Source organism: Capra hircus, chromosome 13 (assembly GCF_001704415.2).
Source record: "Capra hircus breed San Clemente chromosome 13, ASM170441v1, whole genome shotgun sequence".
Classification (NCBI taxonomy): Eukaryota; Metazoa; Chordata; class Mammalia; order Artiodactyla; family Bovidae; genus Capra; species Capra hircus.
This window is the reverse complement of record NC_030820.1, coordinates 77,138,314-77,160,942: the sequence shown is the minus strand read 5'-3', so window position 1 is coordinate 77,160,942 and position 22,629 is coordinate 77,138,314. Positions and strand designations below refer to the sequence as shown.

Sequence of the window (22,629 nt, the reverse complement as noted above, 5' to 3'; positions counted from 1 at the left end):
GGGGCGAACAGAAGGGTCCTCCGCTGCACCCACTTCAAGTCCCAGAGCCGCCTGCACCTTTGCGAGTCTGCTCAGTGAGGGGCTCAGGGGCAGGGTGGGGGTGGGGAGAGGAGGTGGTGGGTGGGGAGGTGCTTCCTGCTGCCCTGCACCCTCACCCCTGCTGGGGCTTCCAAACTGCCCAGACTCCCACCCTCCAGTCTAGCTAGTCTTGCCATACACCACCTGTCTCCTCGTTCGGGTTATGTTGGGGGACAGTCAGACCAAGGAGGCCAGAGGCCATGGTGGAGGAAGGTAGACTGGGATGGGGAAAAGAATGAAGGGAAGGTGGTCCCCTGCTGGGCATGGCACCAAAGCCCCCTGTCCTGGGAATGGGGAAGTCAGAGGCTAGGCCTGGCTTGGTCTCCTGACACATCTTCCTCCTGCCTCTCGCTCTTACAGCCTTTTTTGGGGGGCTGGGGGTGTGTTGCGCGGCAGGCACCATCTTAGTATCTTAGTTCCCCGACCAGGGATGGAACCTGTGTCCTATGCAGTGAAAGTGCAGAGTCCTAACCACTGGACAGTCAGGGAATTCCCTCTTGCAACCTTTTAAAAGCATAATCACATTACTTCCTAAATCCTATTTCAAACCCTCCAGAGGGTCTCTGGACTGTCCCCTTGGCCATCGGCCCTTCCGGTGCACAGGGTGTCTCCAGCCTTTCAGCCCCACAGTCTCCTCCATTCCAGCCACGTGGGTTCCTGCCACCCTGAGAGCCTCACCCTGTGTGCTCCTACCCCAGGGCCTTTGCACATGCTGTCCCCTCTGCCTGTAAAGTTCACCCCTCTCTTTCTTCAGCTCTCTAGTCACATGGCACCTCCTTGGAGAGACCCTCCCCGACCACCATCTGTGAACTAGCCCTCTCACTGTATCATATCACCTTCTTTTTTTTCTTTAATGAGATATAGTTCATCTACTATAAGATTCAGTCTTTCAAAACATATAATGAATTATGTGTTTTTAGTATCGTTTTTAGTATCGTCACCGGTGGTGTAGCCATCACTGCTATCTAACTCCTGAGTGTTTTCATTTCTCCAAAAAGAAACCTGGTCCTGATGAGCTGTCCCTCTCCATCCCCTTCTCCCCTCAGACCCTGGAGACCACAAATCTCCTTTCCTTCTCCATTGGTTTGCCTTTTCTGGACATTCCATATAAATAGACTCACACACTGTGTGGCCTTTTGTGTCTGGCTTCTTTTGCTCAGCATGGTGATTGTGAGGTGATTCCACATTGTGGCAGGAATCCGGATTCCACTCCTTTTCATGACTGCATAATCTTCCACAGCATGAATACACCAGGCTGTGTTTGTCCATTCATCAGTCAGTGGGCATTTGGATTGGCTCCACTTTGGGGCTATTATGATTAATGTTACTATGAACAATAGTGTGTGTCTTGATGTATGAATGTGCTCCACTGGAGAAGGGAATGGCAAACCACTTCAGTATTCGTGCCTTGAGAACCCCATGAACAGTATGAAAAGGCAAAATGATAGGATACTGAAAGAGGAACTCCCCAGGGCAGTAGGTGCCCAATATGCTACTGGAGATCAGTGGAGAAATAACTCCAGAAAGAATGAAGGGATGGAGCCAAAGCAAAAACAATACCCAGCTGTGGATGTGACTGGTGATAGAAGCAAGATCCGATGCTGTAAAGAGCAATATTGCATAGGAACCTGGAATGTCAGGTCCATGGATCAAGGCAAATTGGAAGTGGTCAAACAGGAGATGGCAAGAGTGAACGTCGACATTCTAGGAATCAGCAAACTAAAAAGGACTGGAATGGGTGAATTTAACTCAGATGACCATTACATCTACTACTATGGGCAGGAATCCCTCAGAAGAAATGGAGCAGCCCTCATGGTCAACAAAAGAGTCCGAAATGCAGTACTTGGATGCAATCTCAAAAACGACAGAATGATCTCTGTTCATTTCCAAGGCAAACCATTCAATATCACAGTAATCCAAGTCTATGCCCCAACCAGTAAAACTGAAGAAGCTGAAGTTGAACGGTTCTCTGAAGACCTACAAGACCTTTTAAAACTAACACCCCCAAAAGATGTCCTTTTCATTATAGGGGACTAGAATGCAAAAGTAGGAAGTCAAGAAACACCTGGAGTAACAGGCAAATTTGGCCTTGGAATACTGAATGAAGCAGGGCAAAGGCTAATAGAGTTTTGCCAAGAGAACGCACTGGTCATAGCAAACACCGTCTTCCAACAACACAAGAGAAGACATGTGTCCATGTCTACACATGGACATCACCAGATGGTCAACACCGAAATCAGATTGATTATATTCTTTGCAGCCAAAGATGGAGAAACTCTATACAGTCAGCAAAAACAAGACTGGGAGCTGACTGTGGCTCAGATCATGAACTCCTTACTGCCAAATTCAGACTGAAATTGAAGAAAGTAGGGAAAACCACTAGACCATTCAGGTATGACCTAAATCAAATCCCTTATGATTATACAGTGGAAGTGAGAAATAGATTTAAGGGACTAGATCCGATAGATAGAGTGCCTGATGAACTATGGACAGAGGTTTGTGACATTGTACAGGAGACAGGGATCAAGACCATCCCCATGGAAAAGAAATTCAAAAAAAGCAAAATGGCTGTCTGGGGAGGCCTTACAAATAGCTGTGAAAAGAAAAGAAGGGAAAATCAAAGGAGAAAAGGAAAGATATAAGCATCTGAATGCAGAGTTCCAAAGAATAGCAAGAAGAGATAAGAAAGCCTTCCTCAGTGATCAGTGCAAAGAAATAGAGGAAAACAACAGAATGGGAAAGACTAGAGATCTCTTCAAGAAAATTAGAGATCCCAAGGGAACATTTCATGCAAAGATGGGCTCGATAAAGGACAGAAATGGTCTGGACCTAACAGAAGCAGAAGATATTGAGAAGAGGTGGCAAGAATACACAGAAGAACTGTGAAGATCAAAAAGATCTTCACGACCTGGATAATCACAATGGTATGATCACTCACCTAGAGCCAGACATCCTGGAATGTGAAGTCAAGTGGGCCTTAGAAAGCATCACTACGAACAAAGCTAGTGGAGGTGATGGAAGTCCAGTTGAGCTCTTTCAAATCCTGAAAGATGATGCTGTGAAAGTGCTGCACTCAATATGCCAGCAAATTTGGAAAACTCAGCAGTGGCCACAGAACTGGAAAAGGTCAGTTTTCATTCCAATTCCAAAGAAAGGCGATGCCAAAGAATGCTCAAACTACCACACAATTGCACTCTTCTCACATGCTAGTAAAGTAATGCTCAAAATTCTCCAAGCCAGGCTTCAGCAATATGTGAACCATGAACTTCCAGATGTTCAAGCTGGTTTGAGAAAAGGCAGAGGAACCAGAGATCAAATTGCCAACATCCGCTGAATCATCGATAAAGCAAGAGAGTTCCAGAAAAACATCTATTTCTGCTTTACTGACTATGCCAAAGCCTTTGATTGTGTGGATCACAATAAACTGTGGAAAATTCTGAAAGAGATGGGAATACCAGACCACCTAACCTGCCTCTTGAGAAAACTATATGCAGGTCAGGAAGCAGCAGTTAGACCTGGACATGGAACAACAGACTGGTTCCAAATAGGAAAAGGAGTACGTCAAGGCTGTATACTGTCACCCTGCTTATTTAACTTCTATGCAGAGTACATCATGAGAAACGCTGGGCTGGAAGAAGCACAAGCTGGAATCAAGATTGCTGGGAGAAATATCAATAACCTCAGATACGCAGATGATACCACCCTTATGGCAGAAAGTGAAGAGGAACTAAAAAGCCTCTTGATGAAAGTGAAAGGGGAGAGTGAAAAAGTTGGCTTAAAGCTCAACTTTCAGAAAACGAAGATCATGGCATCTGGTCCCATCACTTCATGGGAAATAGATGGGGAAACAGTGGAAACAGTGTCAGACTTTACTTTTGGGGGGGCTCTAAAATTACTGTAGATGGTGACTGCAGCCATGAAATTAAAAGATGCTTACTCCTTGGAAGGAAAGTTATGACCAACCTAGATAGCATATTGAAAAGCAGAGACATTACTTTGCCAACAAAGGTCCATCTAGTCAAGGCTATGGTTTTTCCAGTATTCATGTATGGATGTGAGAGTTGGGCTGTGAAGAAGGCTGAGCACTGAAGAATTGATGCTTTTGAACTGTGGTGTTGGAGAAGACTCTTGAGAGTCCCTTGGACTGCAAGGAGGTCCAACCAGTCCTTTCTAAAGGAGATCAGTCCTGGGTGTTCTTTCGAAGGAATGATGCTAAGGCTGAAACTCCAGTACTTTGGCCACCTCATAGGAAGAGTTGACTCATTGGAAAAGACTCTGATGCTGGGAGGGATTGGGGGCAGGAGGAGAAGGGGACGACAGAGGATGAGACGGCTGGATGGCATCACTGACTCGATGGACGTGAGTTTGAGTGAACTCTGGGAGTTGGTGATGGACAGGGAGGCCTGGCATGCTGCAATTCATGGGGTCGCAAAGAGTCGGACATGACTGAGCGACTGAAGTGAACTGAACTGAACTGAACTGATGTATGAACATGTGTTTTCAATTCTTTGGGATCTATCGCTGGGTCGTATAATCACTCTTCCTTTCAAGAAACTGCCAGTTTCATTTCTGGAGTAGCTGCACCATTGTACATTCCCACCAGAAATATATGAGGATTCCGTTTCGCCACATTATTGCCAGCCCTTATTTTCCTTTTTTTGTTTTTATAATGATGGCCATCTTAGTGGATTTGAAGTGGTACCGCATGTTGTTTTGATTTGCATTTCCGCAGTGATTCATGATGTAGGGCGTATTTTTCATGTGCTTACTGACCGTTTGTGTATCTTCCTTGGAGAACTGTCTATGCAGATTCCTCTGTGTATTTTTAAATTGGGTTATTCGTTTTGTTCGTTGCCATGCTCTCCAACCTCTTCCTCTCTTGGTGGACATGACAGGAAGTGTGAGATGACCAGGACCCTGGTCCTTGCTGGCTTAAACATAGAGCTCTGTATCCTTACACACCTGCAGGGAGAAGACCACCTTGATTGGACCCCCTGATATGTTGCAACATCAACTGGTTCCCCAGCTTCTACTCTCAGCCCCGTGTGGTCAATTCCCTAATCAGCAGTAAAAGGAATCTTGTAATAACCTGAGCCCAATCCAGTCCCTCCTCTGCTCCCACGTCACTTAGAGAAAAAGCTAAAGACCCCAGCGTTGCCTGCAAGACTCCATGTGGTCTGGCCTCTGTTACCACCCTGGCTCAACTTCCGCTATTTCTTGCTTCTGCCAATCCAGCCACACTGGCCCCCTCACTGTTCTTCGAACACACCAGGCATGATTCAACCTCAGGGCCTTTGCCCTTGCTCTCTCTGCCTGGGAGCTCTCCTTCTAGCCATCCGTGTGGCTCCCTCCCTCTCCGCCTTCAAGTCTTTGATCAAATGTCTCCTCAGGGAGGCCTTGTTGTTGTTCAGCCTCTAGGTCATGTCCCACTCTTCGTGACCCCATGGACTGCAGCGCCCCAGGCTTCCCAAGGTCTCAGCACTGCACTGTTTATCTTCTTCTCGGCTTTATCCAATGGTGACAAGTGCCGTGACTTCTGCAGGCGACCTGGCGAGCCTCCCCTGGACCTGGGCAGTATCCCCTGGCTGGGCCACGCCTTGGAGTTTGGAAAAGATGCTGCCGGCTTCCTCACTAGGATGAAGGAGAAGCATGGTGACATCTTTACTGTAAGTGCCTCTTGGGAAGGAAGGGGATGAGCAACTGGACCAGGCGTACCTGCTGTTTACTGATTTCTTCAATATCCATCCATATGCTAATTGTCCAGTGGTCCAGCCAACCTTCTGTATGCCTATCCAACTGTATATCCAACACTCACCTAACACACGTCCCTTCATTACCCCTCCAGCATCTTCCCAACACCCAGCTATGCATTCAAGATCTATAAAACGCATGTACATTCATCTAACTGACCTCTATCCATTCATTCAACTTCCATCTAATCCACCCATCCAACATCTTATCCTCCTGCCTCTCTGCCCAGTATCTAAGCAGCCTTCTTCCATCTTAGTATCTATCTAGTATTCATTCGCATATTCCATTTCCATCAAACCTCTATCCACCTTTCTAAACATCTATCCATTATCTCTCTATTCATTTATTTGTCATCCAATCCTCCATCTGTCTACTCAGATTTATCTGGTATTCTTCCACTCATGGACCCAGAATCCCTCCACCTTCACTCCACAGATTCAATTTCCACCAGCTTCCATTCTTCTGCTTACCTGCCCACGCTGCCATTCATCTGCCGCCGCCACCCAGCTTTCGATTATCCATCCTTTCAACATCCAGTGTCTGTCCGCTTCATCCACATCTATTTATATCTCTCTCCATCCAGCACTTCAGCATCCCAACAGTCACCTGATCCGTCCACTTCCATGTATCCTTCTAACTTTCATCTGTCCAGCATTCTCCTTTCAATCTGTTGATCCAATGTCCACTTAGCACCCTTCCATCTGTCTACCCAACATGCATTCATACGTTTAGTTTGCAACCAACTTGTAGCCACCCATGCATCCATCTTTCCATCCAATGTATATTCAGTGATCTGTCCTTCCACTGATCCACCCATCTAACTATCCATCCAGTAGCATTTTTTTCTTGGGTATTGGGCCTGCATTTTATAAGAATTCGATTAACATGACTCATGGACCACATTTTGAAAACAGGGCCCGGACAGTGGGTGGTTACAGCTGTGACACCCTCCACCGACCTCTGAGGGGAAATACCCTTACCTTTGTTGACTACAAGATCACAGTTCTCCAGTTTCCTTCCCATCTTGAGTAGTGTGTTATATACAGAGTTCAGCCCCCCAAGAAGTAGATAGTGCTTTCACATCCACTAGCATTTACCCAACAATATCCTTCCTTCCTTCCACCCATGCGCACACACACACACACACACACACACACACACACACACCCCTGTAATGGACCCACTACCATTTATCCACCAACATTCGTTCATCCATCCATCCATCCATGTATTCATCCACCCAGTTCATCCATTTGTCCACCACTCTTTCTGTCCTTAACCTGTTCATACATTCACCCACACGAACCTATAATGTATCCACCAGCATTTATCTACCAACATCATCCCTCCATCCATCCATCCATCCTTCCATCCTTCCATCCATCCAGTCCCTCCACCTGTGATGCACACAGGTCCATCTGCTGCCTTCTGTGGACAGACTGTCTTCTGGCTGCTGGAAATACAACAACTAAGACAACCAAGGCAGATGCTTACAAGTGAGGTAGTTAAGAGCATAAACTTTAGTGCAAAAAAGTGCTGAATCCCAGTCCCAGCTCTGCCCCTTCTCAGCTAGGTCATCTTGGGCACAATTTGTGCCCTCTCTAAGCCTCACATGTCAGCTTTAAGTGGGTAAATGATAGTCCTTGCCTCCCAGGGTGGCTGTGAGGGTAGATGAGGGGACCTTGTCTGTAACGTACTTGGTGGGGCCAGCGCCTGGCACAGGGAAGCCCTCGGTCCCTGAGAACCAATGTTGCACACGGCTATGCTCCTCGCTCCATCCCCGCCCACTCCCCAGGTGCTGGTGGGCGGCAGGTACATCACGGTCCTCCTGGATCCCCACTCCTACGACGCGGTGGTGTGGGAGCCCCGCAGCAGGCTGGACTTCCACGCCTACGCCATCTTCCTCATGGAGAGGATTTTCGATGTGCAGCTTCCACATTATAACCCTGGTGATGAAAAGTCCAAGATGAAACCGTGAGTGGCCTCAGACAGCACCCGATGGGTGGGCCAGGGTGGGCAGTCGGCTTCTACCTGTGTGGTTCAAGTCCTGCATGGGCTGAACCGGTCTCCACAACAGGTGTCCAGTAAAGACATTTCGTTCTGGACTTCCCTAGAGGTCCAGTGGTTAAGACTCCTTGCCGGAATGCAGGGGACATGGGTTCAATCCCTGGTTGGGGACGATCCCACATGCTTTGTGGTGTGACCAAAAAAAAAAAGATGTTTTGTTTTGAGAAAGCAAAAACAAGGCAAAAGACAAAATGCAGGGAATTGAAATGAAGAAGAATTCTTTCCTTTTCAAGAGGCAGGGCTGATTTTTAGTAGAAGACTGGGGTTGGTGTCAGCCAGACATGGATTCAAATCCCAGCTTTCCCACTGCTTATCTTTGTGACTTTGGGCAAGTCACCCACCCTCTCTGAGCCTCTATTTCTGCATCTGTCAAATGGAGGTAGTAGGATGATTAATGTTTTTGAGTCCGTACTCTGTGCTGGGCATCATATGATCTCATGAGACTTCCTAGCAATTCCGAAGGGTAACTTATGGCCCCATTTTATAGATGAGGACACGGGGGCTCAGAGAAGAGAAGCAACTTGCCTGAGGTCACGCAGCAGGTCCCAAAACATAAAGGATGTTCACACCGACAAAAGGACCTGTGAGCACATCTGCTGTCTTCACTTACATGCTGGACATTGTCTTAGATTCACAAGCACAGAATGACACCAATTTGCAACCCCAGGGACTGTAGCCCACCAGGCTCCTCCGTCCACGGGATTGTCCAGACAAGAGTACCAGAGTGGGTTGCCATTTCCTTCTCCAGGGGATCTTCCCGACCCAGGGATCGAACCTAGATATCCCGCATTATAGGCAGACGCTTTGTCCTCTGAGCCACCGGGGAAGTCTGGTGGCTTCCCTTTGAAGACATCTGCCAAATGCAGGTGTTTTGATAGGCACGTGCTCATATCTGTGCAACAGCCTTAGAGGTAGCTATTTTTTTAATCCATATTCTACAGATGAGGAAACTGAGGGTCAGAGAAGTGACATGACATACCCAAGGTCAACTACTAGCAAGTGGCAGAGCTGGGATTTGAACCCGGGTCTGCTGTGTCCACAGCCCATTCTCCTCCCCACGAGATACTGAGGAGAAAAGACTGCATCTGTGCCTCAAGAGTGCATACGGCCTGGCGGTCATCTTTAGAAAGAGTCACCTCCTGGAGTCAGGAAAAGCATCTAGGGGTCTGGGTTTTGCAGGACCACTAAAGCTGAGGAGAGGCCAGCATCATAAGGTGAATATTGATGAGAGGCAGTACTCAGTCTGACCTTGGCTTTGTGGAGCAGATTTTAGGAGTATTCCTGAGCCTGAGTGTCCTGGATCCCGCTATTCCAACGGTCCCTTTAGCAACAAGAGTCCACAGTTAGTTCACTGCATGCTATCCCCTGACCCAGGGAAGATCCCAGGTTCCTCCAGTGTCTGCTCCCAAGAGCTTCTGGGCTTTTCTCACAAGCTGGCATGAGGTCCTCTGGGCATGGCTGCTGCACCTGTCAATGACCACAGTCCCCACTGAGGACTCACGCTTGGAGTAGGGTGATCAGTGTTGATCGCTGAGCCAGCTGCCAGGTGCCAAGCACTGTGTTAAGCCCTTTAACATACTGTCTCACGTGGGTCATGTCTATTGTTTTTCCAGTAATGAAACATCCAAAAGCTTTTATTATCTGGAAGTTCACAACCCCCCCCGGAAGTTTTCCCATCTTGAATCCTCAAGAAAAAAAAACAAAAAACAAAAAACCAGGGGCTTGCTCTATCTAAAGGGATCTATCCTATTTCCAAACAGCAGGAGGCGACAGAGAGCTGGAGCGCCTGATTGTGACATTAGTACTGTTCTCGTTGTTGTCACCAGGTGGCGCTGTTGAACATTGGCGCTGCACCACCCCGTGGACTCTTCACTTGACGCAGTGGTCTAGGTTCTTGCAAACTGTAGAGGGGCCTTAAACTTAGATAGAAGACCTCATCTTTCCCAGCTTCTAATCATATGCTCAGTCATGGCTCAATGTTGAATGTTGTGGAGGCTCAGTACAGAGAGGCTTCTAGCGTCAGCCACACGTTCTCCCAGAACTGGTCCTCTCCGCAGAATCCTAGGTACATAAATAATGAGACCAGATCACCAGCCAAATTCCCTTACTCTGCATGTAGCCTTCACTCGGAGTCATATCTTATCAGCAGTCCTTGGTTGGGGACACTTTATCCAAACAGATCTCCCTAACTTTGGATCTCACGGAGAAATGGTTGGTTTCTTAATTAGACCTTTTCTGTAAGTCTATGGGCTCCTTATCTAAGCAGGGACGACTATCACGGTTGAGCATTCGGACTCTGGAGTTGGGCAGATCAGGGTTTCAGTCTCAGCTCTATCACTTACTGTCTGAGTGACCTTGGGCAAGTCACTGTCTTCTCTGTCCCTCAGTCTCTCCATCTGTAAAGTGGGTATCATAACAGTAACTGCTATCCCTAGTGTGGTCAGAAGATGAAGTGAGATCATTGTGCTTTGCACAATAAATAGTAACTGTTGCTGTTGTTGACAGTGATAGAAATAATAATATCATTCTGTTTAAGCTGGTCATCCAAAGAGGACGGGAGCCCTGGGACTCTTGAGGTCTGGGGAAGGAGGTGCTTGTGTGCATATAGATATATTTTTGGAAGCTACACTCTCACTCCTTTGTTCCTTGCCCAGGACTCTCCTCCACAAAGAACTGCAGGCGCTCACAGATGCCATGTATACCAACCTCCGCACTGTCCTGCTGGGTGACACCGTGGACGCGGGCAGTGGCTGGCATGAGATGGGGCTCCTCGAGTTCTGCTACAGCTTCCTGCTCAGGTGAGCCCAGCACTCTGGACCGCCGTGAATAGTGGCCAAGGGGACCAAGAGGACTTTATGGGTGCAGAAGCAGTTTGGGATGCTCCAGAGCCAAGGCTGCAAGATGACATTTTGTACCTGGGACTCCGAGTGGTCGCCTGGTCCTCAGCCTATGGGCCGTAAAGGAGACACAGGCCAGGAAAGGGGCCTTGCTGGTCACCCAGATGCTTGGAAAAGAAGGCCAGTGTGACTGGAGCCTAATGAGCTGAGGAGATGGGGCAGGGCAATGAGGATGAAGTTGGCAGAAACCAGGTCTCACAGAACCTCAAAGCTATGGAATTTATTCTAAGTAAGATGAGTGACATTGAGGGTGTAAGCAGGGGACGTGACGCTATTGGACTTAGAACTGTTTTTCTGAATATTTATTTATTTCTCTGGCTGTGCTGGGTCTTAGCTGTGCACGTGGGGTCTTCATTGCTTCATGCAGGATCTTCACTGCGATGTGCAGGCTCAGTAGCCCCATGGCATGCTAGCTCCCCAGATCTTAGTTCCCCAACCAGGGAGCAAACCTGTGTCCCCTGCATTGGAAGGCAGGTTCTTAGCCACTGGACCACCAGTGAAGTCCTGGACTTAGTGTTTTAAAAGCTCTCTTCGTCTGCCAGATGGAGACTGGATCATAGTTTGGGTGGGTAACAACAAAAGAGAGGCCGGGGCACCTGTTAGAAGGCTGCTGTAGCCGCCCAGGTGAGAGGATGGCGCTCTGGACCAGGCCGTGGGGAGAACGGGGGCAGCTTGGGGCTTCCTGATAGCGCAGTAGGTAAAGGATCTGCCTGCAATGCAGGAGACCCTGGTTCAATTCCTGGGTCGGGAAGATCCCCTGGAGAAGGGATAGGCTACCCACTCCAGTATTCTTGGGCTTCCCCTGTGGCTCAGCTGGTAAAGAATCTGCCTGCAATGCAGGAGACCCTGGTTCGATTCCCGGGTCGGGAAGATCCCCTGGAGAAGGGAAAGGCTACCCACTCCGGTATCTTGGCCTGGAGAATTCCATGGACTGTATAGTCCATGGGGTTACAAAGAGTCAGACACGACTGAGCGACTTTCACTTCCACTTCACTCTGGGGGATGAGGTTGATGGGACCTGCTGAGGGACTTGATGGCCTGATGGATGGAGGAACATGGCCACAGGTAGTGAGGAAAAGAGAGTCAGTAAGGACAGTGCGTTAATTTTTGGTGGCACCATTAATGACCAGCACCTCATAAAAGCAAGACATTTCAACCGCTCGAAAAAATTATGGCAACACAGTTTCAGAATAAAGGACAGGCGTTTCCTGACACATATGAGTACCCTGGGATGTTTATGACACATGTGTACATGTAGGCTCAATGGGTGCTAATCATTTAATCTGCACAATAGCTCTATGAAGCAGGTGCCTCAGAAACCCCATTTGATGGATGAGAAAGCTAAGGCCTGGAGAGCCTAGGTCATTTGCCCAGAATCTCACAGCTGGGGCCCTGGGAGGGCTGGCTGCAGAGCCTACACCCTCAAGCATGACCCTTGCTGGGTTCACTTTTTCTCATTTCACCCTGGACTGATGCAGACACCTTCAAGGGCTGTGACTGGTCTGGGTGATGCTGGTCTGGTCCACCCTGTCATCGTATGGTGGGGAGACTGAGGTACAGAGAGGCCCTCCAAAGCAAGATCACAGTGGGGAGCCCCTGGATCTCCTGGTTCCTGCCATCCTGTATGCTTGTGAGGGCAGAGAAGTCAGAGGAGAAGCTGAGGCTCTGGGGGAGGTAGGGGGCCATGTGGTGGCAGCTGGGTCTGTTTCAGTTCAGTTCAGTTGCTCAGTTGTGTCTGACTCTTTGTGACCCCATGAACCGAAGCATGCCAGGCCTCCCTGTCCATCACCAACTGCCGGAATCTACCCAAACCCATATCCATTAAGTCAGTGATACCATCCAACCATCTCATCCTCTGTCATCCCCTTCTCCTCCTGCCCTCAATTTTTCCCAGCATCAGGGTCTTTTCCAATGAGTCAGCTCTTCGCATCAGGTGGCCAAAGTATTGGAGTTTCAGCTTCAACATCAGTCCTTCCAGTGAACACCCAGGACTGATCTCCTTTAGGATGGACTGGCTGGATCTCCTTGCAGTCCAGGGGAGTCTTTTGTTTAGGTCCGTGCTAAGAGCAGGCTCAGCGCCGGGGGCAGGTTTAAGTGGATTCCTGTGTTTTCAAGGCCTGACCCCTGGCTGCAGCTTCTGCCTCCGGGCTTGGCAGCAGCCTCCCGCCTTTCTGTAGCCACCTGCAGCCCCTGGGGCAGTGGGCGAGCTGGACAACAGGTGCACTGGCGGGGAGGCATGTCTGCACGGAGCCCAGCTCACGGGATCCTGCCCGTCCTGTGTGCACCCCAGCCCCTCTCAGTCCCATCCAAAGTTCGGACTTTGATTCCTCTGGGGTCACCTCACCAGCCTCCTTGCTGAGCAGGCCAGACACGCTCCCGCCTCAAGGCCTTTGCAGTTTCAGTTCCCTTGCCCAAGAATGCTGTTCTCTACATGTCTGCACGGCTCCCACCTCCCTTCATTCAAGTCTCGTCTCAAGGGTTATCTCCTCAGGGAGGCCTTTCCTGACCCCTCATTTACTATGATGTCCCCGGGGCTTCCCAGGTGGCTCAGTGATAAAGAGTCCATCTTCCAATGCAGGAGACGCAGATTTGATCCCTGGGTCAGGAAGATTCCCCGGAGGAGGAATTGGTAACCCTCTCCAGTATTCCTGCCTGAAAAATCCCATGGCCCGAGGAGCCTGGGGGGCTACATCCAAGGGGTGGCAAATAATCGGACGTGAGTGAGGGAGTGAGCACACAGACCTCGTATTCCCAGCCTTATTCCAGCTTTTTCTGTCTGGCCCCTAGCGCCACCTACGGGCCAAACAGGTATTTACAGGTCATGTAATCACTTCCTGCCTGTCTTCAGCTGTTAGGTTTTATTTCAAAGCGAAGGAGCCTTAGAAAGGGTGTTACCTCCACAGTGTGAAATCTCGTGGTTCTTCCTGATTTTCTTTTTTTTCTCTTTTTTTTGGGGGGAGGGTTTTTTTTTTTCATTGCCTATTTTTGGTAGAAATTTTATCTAAGGAACTAGTTTTCTGCTTTAAGAAAAAAAAAAACAAACCAACACCAGTACAAGTAGGATGACAAATGGTGACAGGTGTTTAACTGCCATGTCACAGAGACCTCAGGGCCGGGGAGGACCCTGTGACTCTGCCAGCTCGTTCCCGTCTGAGAGGGGTGGCAGTGACTCCACTCCTGCCCCGGGCTGCCAGGCAGGACTGCAGGCTGCCAGTGGCCAGACTCTCCCCTTTCTCAAGACGAGATGGAGGGGGAAATCCAGGTTTTGTGTTCAGTTCAGTTCAGTCGCTCAGTCATGTCTGACTCTTTGCGACCCCATGGACTGCAGCACGCCAGGCCTCCCTGCCCATCACCAACTCCTAGAGTTGACTCAAACTCATGTCCATTGAGCTGGTGATGCCATCCAAGATTTTGTGTGAATTTCCCCAAATGTTTAAACATGCATTCAGTTTGTTTTTAGGAAAACACGATTAACCAAACCAAACACATTTCTGGACTGAATCCAGGCTGTGGGCTGCACCTTTACTACTTCTGCCATAAGGGGACTGAGGGCATTTGTCTGGAGATGAGGACCCAGGGCTTACACGTTTGGAGGAGAAGGAGCAGGGAATTCCTTCCGGGCTGATGCAGCGGTATCAGTGGGGCCCGGAGGTAGACTCTGGAGGGAGCTCGTTCCAGCCATTCTGAAGGAAGGGTTGCTTCCTCCTAGTCCAGTGGGATGGGCAGGTCTTGAACTTGCCATCTCTGGGGGACGTGGAGGCTAAGATGGGAGGAGGGGAGGGGAGTGGGATGCAGGGAAAAGGTAGGAGAACAGCTCGGATAACTGAGCTCAGAATCATGGTGGCCCTGTATTTTCTTCTAAGATCAGTGTTCTTGGGATTGTGTTCTAGCTATCCATCCATCCACCCATCCTCCCATCCACCCAGTCTCCCTCCCTCTTTCCCATCCATCCATCCACCCATCCACCCATCCATTCATCCATCCACCCGTCCTCCCCGCCTCCATCCCATCCATCCACCCATCCATTGATAGAACGTTCATTGAAGACTTATTGCACATCTGCACTGTAAATGAGGGGTTAAGTGGGGACTAGACAGGCGTCTCTCAGCCCCACCCCCCTCATCCCTGCTTCCATCCTCTCCTGGGGAGAATCCCTGACCTGGGCGATCCAGGGACTTAGGAGGAGCTGCGGGAGGCTGGTTAGGGCCTCTCGGTGTCTCTCTCAGAAGTCCTGGCCCCTCTCACCACGTGGAAAAGGTGAAAACCTGTGGTTTCCCTCCCAGGACTGAGGCCGGTGGGGCTGGGCTCCTGGAGCTTTGAAAGGGAAAACTTGGGTGGTGGAGACATTTCCTCTGGGAGCATTCCTGCGGGCAGTATGAATGTGTGTGTGTGTGTGTGTGTGTGTACACACACACACACACACACACGAGGGCTTACACTTGCTCTTGTGTTTCATCCTCTCTCCCTGCTCCCCCACCAGCCCCTGGCCCTCTCCTGCTCAGACGCCCCCCCCCCCCCCACGGTCGCCCTCGAGGTCAGGGCCAGCCTTCCCACGTTGACGGCCAGACCTGTGTGACCGGCTCTGGCGACTCCCAGGCCACTCTAGCCCAGCACCTGGCAGTCCTCGGACGCAGCTGTGGCTGCTCCCTTGGCCCCAGGCCTTCGCCTGGGCTGTGCCCTCTGCCAGAACCCCTGTCCTCTGCTTATGCTGCAGGTTCCAGCTCAGATCCTGCCTCCTCCAAGGAGCCTGCCCTGACTTCCTCTCCAGGGGCAGGAGCCTCTTTTCCTGACCCAGGGACCCCATCTCGCCCTTCCACCTGCTCTGCTTACCCGCTTCCAGCAGCGCATCCGTGCTCCTTCCGGCGGCAGAGGTTGGCTCTTCCCTGCGCCCTGGACCCCGCCCTCTGCCCATCCTGCAGCTTAACGGAAAGAGCGCTCCTCCCTCGCTCTCCCGCGTTGCGCCTCCCTCCGAGCCCGGCTGGCCCACGACTCCTCCGCTCCTCTGTCATGAGGGTTTTGTGTGTTTGCCTCTCTGCTGACTCTCTGGCTCAGAACTGTCCCTGGCACAGGATAGGAAAACCTGGTACTCCCCAGGGGTACGAATGAAGAAGAGCTTGTAGGCCGCCCTGAGAGCTCAGCTGGGACCATTCAGAGACGGCCTGCTGACCCTCTGCTTGCCGCCCCCAGAGCCGGCTACCTGACCCAGTACGGCGTCGAGGCACCGCCGCACACCCAGGAGAGCCAGGCCCGGGACCGCGTCCACTCAGCCGACGTCTTCCACACCTTCCGCCAGCTTGACCTGCTGCTCCCCAAGCTGGCACGTGGCTCCCTGTCAGCGGGTAAGCACCGTGGGGTCTTCGGTGAGCTGTGGGGCTGGCAGAGGGGCCCAGAGAGGATGTCCACCCTCAAGCCGAAGGATCATAGACGACACGAGAAGGAAAACATTCTAATGCCTTTTGAGGTGGTGAGGTCCCCGTCCTGGGGGGAGGTGTGTAAGAGCGCACTGGTGGGGAGGCAGGGCCTGGACTAGGGCTGGGGTTCCTGTTGGAAATTCTGAAACAGCACATCCGGAGTGGGGCTTGGGGACCTTTGTGTGTGTGTCTTTCCTTTCCAGGTTTAAGACTTAATTTGCTTTAAAAATTCTTTTCTTGTTTTCTTTAGAAATTCTTATAAGTACTTTATGCTGGTTATAAGAACTTCAAGCCAAATAGAATAACTTAGAGGGAATAATAAAAGAGTCCTCCACCTCCTCCTCATCCCGGTCTACCACTTCCCTTCCCCTCCACAGAGGTGACCTTTATTCCTAGCGTGGAGAGTTTTCTCTAAACACACACACAGAATTCTTTTTTTTTTTTTTATTGAGGTATATTTTCTATACAGGAAAGCACACAGTCCTAAATGCACAGCTGAGAGATAAATCTAAACTTTCCATGCCCTGTCCCAGTCAATATCCACCCCCTAGAGTTAGCCGCTGTATGGATTTCTTCCGCCTCGGCTAGTTTTACCTGTTCTTGAACTTCCTCTAAAAAGAATCATAGAATATGTGCACTTGGATGTCTGACTTTTTTCACTCAACTTTATGTCTGTAAGATTCATGGAGATTGTTGTACGTGTCTGTGGTTTCTTTTTCGTTGCTCTGCAGTATTTAATTGGAGTAATAATGGCAATTTGTTACATGTTCCTGGTGAGGGGCACCTGGGTGGCGTCCAGTTTGTGGCTGTGCATTAGGCGGTCGTGTGTGTTCTTGTCCGTGTCTTTCTGAGCGCAGATGCCTTCATTTCTCTTCGCGTTTAGCCCTGTGCTTTTGTAACGTCGGTGTAGCACTCTGGAGCAATTGTTCTGCTACAGAGTTTTCACTGAGCTCCTCATCTAGAACTTCCCACATGGGTTTACAAAAACCCACCGCCTTCGTTTTCATGGCTACAGAGGAGAATCAATATCGGTAGAAAGCTTCCTGCTGCGTTCAGGGCATCAGGCCCATAGGAACCCCTGGGATTCAGTCCCCCCCAGCCACTGTGTCTCAGACTTCCCCAGGGAGAAGAGTCCTCTCGGGCCCTTGTTAATAAGTCTCCAAGCGTCATGCCAGTTCTTTTGATTTGAATGAGCTTCCCTGGTGGCTCAGAGGGGAAATAATTTGCCAGCAATGTAGGAGTTGTTCAGTCACTCAGTCGTGTCTGACTCTTTGCGACCCCATGTACTGCAGCACGCCAGGCTTCCCTGTCTTTCACCATCTCCCAGAGCTTGCTCAAACTCATGTCCATCAAGTCGGTGATGCCACCCAGCCATCTCGTCCTCTGTCCCCTTCTCCTCCTGCCTTCAATCTTTCCCAGCATCAGGGTCTTTTCCAATGTGTCAGCATCAGGTGGCCAAAGTATTGGCGCTTCAGTTTCAGCATCAGTCCTTCCAGTGAATATTCAGGACTGATTTCCTTTAGGATTGGCTGGTTGGATCTCCTTGCAGTCCAAGGGACTCTCAAGAGTCTTCTCCAACACCACAGTTCAAAAGCATCAGTTCTTCGGCACTCAGCCTTCTTTATGGTCCAGCTCTCACATCCATACATGACCACTGGAAAAACCATAGCTTTGATTAGATGGATTTTTGTAGGCAAAGCAATGCAGGAGACCCAGGTTCGATCCCTGGGTCGGGAAGATCCCTTGGAGAAGGGCATGGCAATCCACTCCAATATTCTTGCTTGGAGAATTCCATGGGCAGAGGAGCCTGACGGGCTACAGTCCGTGAGGTCGAAAAGAGTCAGACAGGACTGGGTGACTAACACTTTCACTTTCTTCAGGAAGACTGGGACGTGCATTTTTGACAAGTTTCTGACAATCAGTCATGGGAAGGCGGAGAAACACTGTGTCCTGGTCTCAGAAACTTGCAGCAAGACCTGGATTTGAATCAATACTTTGCTTCTTCCTTGCTGGTGGTTTAGGGCAAGTTATTTAACTTCTTTTTGCTATGGGCCTTCTCTTTGGAGGGGCAGTTGAAGGCAGTGGTTAAGACAGACTCTGGGTTCAGGTGGCTTGAAGTGGTTTACTGGCTCTTATGTTTTTTCTCCGTGCCTCAGTGATCCCATCTGTAAAATGGAGAGAACAGTAGGATCTTCCTAGAAGGTGGCTGTTAGGATTGACTGAGGTAATAAGAAAAAAAAACATTATTTGTTGGGCAGTTTCTTTGTGCCAGATACCAGGTTGAATACTGTGTCATTCAATGCTTACAACAGTGCATGACCCCATTTCCTTTATTTATATATTAATATTTTGAAAAATCAGACTTTAACACATTATATTATTTAAGTTAAAACAAAACAAACAAACATAGGGGACTTCCCTGGTGGCCCAGTAGATAAGAATCTGCCTGCCAATCCAGGCGATACAGGGTTCAATGCCTGGTCTGGGAAGATTCCACGTGCCTTGGAGCAAATAAGCCTGTGTACCACGACTACTGAGCCCTCGCCCCAGAGCCCGCACGCTGACCCACTGAGCCCCTGACAGCAGCTGCTGAAGCCTGCTCGCCTAGAGCCTCTGCTCCACAGCAAGAGAAGCCACCGCGGTGAGACGCCTGAGCGCCACAACAAAGACTAGTGCTCGTCGCAGCTAGAGAACGCCCGTGCAAAGCAACGAAGGCTCAGTGAAGGCAGAAATAACAATATAACAAAAGTAAGATAAGTAAACATTTAAAGTTATATACATATAAAAAAGAAAGAAACACAGGAACTTCCCTGGTGGGTCTAGGGGCTGAGCCTCTGTGCTCCCAATGCGGGGACCGGGTTTGATCCCTGGTCAGAGAACTAGGCCCCACATGTCTCAACCAAGAGTTCACATGCTGCAGCAGCCCAGCCCTCGTGCCACAACAAAAACTGAACATCCCGTATGCCACAGTGAAGACCTGACACAGCCACATAAATAAATATGTTTTCAAAAAGAAACACATTCTTGTGATAGATGTAGACAGGAAAAAGAAATAATACTCTTCAAACCCATCTTCCTATGGAAACCAGTGTTAACATGCTGATACATCCCTTCTGTGTTTTGTAGGAATACTCTATTTAAAAAATGGAGACAAATATATATATCTGAAGTGTTACTGTGCGTATTTACAAAAAGGGATTATATTTATTAACTACAACTTGATTTTCTAATCTAACAATATAGCTGCACAATCTCCCTTGTTAATTCAAACATCTTCTAGAGGCATTAGCCAATGCAATTAGATAAGGGAAATCAATTACCGATATAATAAGAAATAAGAAATAAAACTATCCCTATTTGCAAGTGATCTGATACTATACTCAGAAAACCCCAGAAAATCTATAAAATTAACTCAAGCATACTATATATATATATATATATACACACACACACACACTGCATAGCAAAGCAGAAGGATGTGAAAATCAACATAAAAAATCCAGACATCCTTCTGGCTCTTTCAGGTCACTATTTAGACAGCCACCCCCTCCAATGGATATTTATAATTGTTTCCTTTGTGTGTGTGTGACTGTTATAGGACTTGATTGTACTTGTTATCTCTTCTACAATCTGGTGATTTTATTTTTCTCTAGCAGTTTCCTGGAAGTGGGTTTGCCAGGTTAAAGGGCATACACATTAAAATTTTTATTAGCTGTTGCTGTATCTTTTACAAAACCATGGAGCAATTCATACGCCTACCCAAAGGGAAGGCGTCTGCTCATTCCTCACCAGATTTTATCAGTCTTTCCAATGGTTTGCCAGTCTAATGGGCAGAAGTGGGTAATTGGTCGTTTTAATTTGCGTTTTCCCACAACCTTGTGAGCATGCAGTTATGAGTCTTTAAATCCTTACTAATCTGATGGGCAAAAAAGGGCATCTGGCTTGATGGGCATTTCATCCTGTGATGAGAAAACATGTTTTAGTGTTACCAGCCATTTGCTTTTCCTCTGTGAGTTGCTTGTTCATGATTCTTAATGTGTTTTTTGAGACAGCTCCTTATCTTATTGAATCTTGAATCCTGACATCGTGCAATCGCTAAGTTGTGTCCAATTCTTTGCGACCCCACGGACTGTAGAATGCTAAGCTTCCCTATCCTTCACCATCTCCTGGAGTTTGCTCAAACTCACGTTCATTGAGTTGGTGATGCCATCCACCATCTCATCCTCTGTCATCCCCTTCTCCTCCTGCCCTCAATCTTTGCCAGCATCAGGGTCTTTTCCAATGAGTTGGCTCTTCGCATCAGGTGGCCAAAGTATTGGCGCTTCAGCATCAGCCCTTCCGATGAAAGTTGGTATTATTAAACTCTTTCTTCAGGTAAAGAAACTGAGGCTCAGAGAAGTGAAGTCATTTTTCATAGACACATAGCTGGTAGGTGGCAGAGCAGCAAGATAGAAGCTTGATCTGTTTGATTGCAAAATCTAGTGCACGGATGGCACTGATTGCTTCTCCAGGGAAGAATGGTTTCTCTGTTGCTGTTTCTTCTATACAGAAGTATGGAAGAAGTATACAGAAGTCTTCCATTCCAGACTCCCGGGGAGTCTGGGTAGATGCAGAGAGGGACCTTCCCTTTTATCCCCGGAGCAGCTCTGGGCTGGGTATGGGAAGGCTGCATTTCTCAGTATGGGCAGCAGGTGGCAATGTGGGGGACTGTTTCTCAACTTAGGACAGGAGGCTGGGGTGCAGAAGGGCCCCCAGAGCTTGCTATGGGGCATGTGAAGCTATGCAGCTACTTTGGAAAAGCAATTTGGTAGAACCTATCAGCATAAAATACACACACCTTTGATCCCGTACTTCTGCTTCTTGGAGTTACCCCACAGAGATGCTCCCATGTGTCTACAAATCCACAGATATTCATTGCCATGTTATCTGTGGAAGACTGTTTTCCCTGGAAAATTGAACTGATCCCTGGTGCCAAAAAGTTTGGGGACCACTGTCTTAGAATTACTTGGTTTTTCTTTTATTATTATTATTGTTGTTGTTTACTATTTTCATGCATTATTCCTCCTCTGGTTTTAGAAATATAACATTTTAAAAGAAGATTGAGCTTTTGGGGACCCTCAGATAATCGAATTTGGTGCTTCTCATACAGGAGAGAATTAGGGGGCAGTAGGGAGTTAAATGGAGCCCTGAGCTAAGCAAATCGCTTCTTTTTGGAATAATCATTTCACTGGATTATTGGGTGTTTTATTTGAATATTGTTTTGGGGGGGAGCATTCTTATATTAAAGAATCACAGGGTCTACTGCAAAAATCAAATGCATTTTAAAAGTGAAACACAAGACTTTAAAAATATGTCTCCACTGGGGGCCTTTCTGAACTGTACTCTTGGGTCTCCAGGGAACAGAGGTGTTTCCAAACCTAGACCTCTTGCTTTACAAATGGGGAGACTGAGGGACTTCCCTAGTGGTCCAGTGGCTACTCTGAACTCCCAATGCAGGGGGCCCTGGTCAGGGAACTAGATCCCACAGGCCGCAACTAGGAGTTCACGGGACACAGCTAAAGATCTGGCGTGCCTCAGTGAAGAGTGAAGAGCCTGAGTGCTGCAGCTAAGACCTGGTGCAGCCAAAGAAAGAAAGAAATATTTGAGAAAAAAAAAAAAATGCGACTGAGGCTCAGAGAGGGACAGGGCCTCAAGCTAAGCCCACACAGCATCGGAAGTCTGGGACTGAACCTGTTTCTCCTGCTTCCGACCAAGTTACCAATCATGTGAGCCTGGCGGTTCTGATTCACAGCCTTGAGTCATTACATGGGGGCTGATAAATAATACCTTATAAGAATGGCGGGATATAGCCAGTGCAATTTGCCAAACCCCTGCCAGTACGGAGTGTGCTCCGTGTGTGATCTTTTTGAGTCCTCCTAATGGTCCTCTGAGCCAGGTTGCCCCCGTTTTTCAGATGGGGAACTGAGTCTCAGAAATAGAGAATGATTTACCCAAGATTATCCTCCTAGGAAGGGACAGAGCTGGGATCTCAACCTGGGTCGCTGTGGCTGCAAACTAGGTGATCTTTATTTCACCATTTATTATTTCTTAATTATGGAAATAATACATGAATACATTCCTCTTGGACTAATAATTTACTAACATTCATTCAGCTTTGTTTAATAGTATAGCTAATGTTTATTAGGCCTGGGCCAGGCATCACTCTTCAGGCTTTATATGTGAATGCATTCAATCCCTGTACAACCCTATGTGGTGAGTACTCTTACCCTAATTTATAGGCGAGGAGACCAAGGTGTTCAGAGGTTATAGGCGAGGAGACTGAGGTGTTCAGAGGTGAGGTGCCTTACTCAAGGTCAGGCACTCTGCTCCAGAGCTTGGGCTCTTAAGTGGGCTCCCCTGCCTCTTGTGAAAAAATAAAATATTGC

General features: G+C 48.5%; 1 protein-coding gene across 1 annotated transcript in view; it reads left to right on the top strand.

Moving 5' to 3' along the window:
- The window catches only part of PTGIS (prostaglandin I2 (prostacyclin) synthase), a 61,779-nt gene that overhangs the window by 18,976 nt on the left and 20,174 nt on the right, over window positions 1-22,629 (top strand). The window contains exons 2-5 of the mRNA XM_018058008.1: window positions 5,621-5,744; window positions 7,625-7,803; window positions 10,551-10,694; window positions 15,981-16,132. Of these exons, the coding sequence (XP_017913497.1) occupies window positions 5,621-5,744; window positions 7,625-7,803; window positions 10,551-10,694; window positions 15,981-16,132 (599 nt within the window). The remainder of the gene's footprint in view (window positions 1-5,620; window positions 5,745-7,624; window positions 7,804-10,550; window positions 10,695-15,980; window positions 16,133-22,629) is intronic.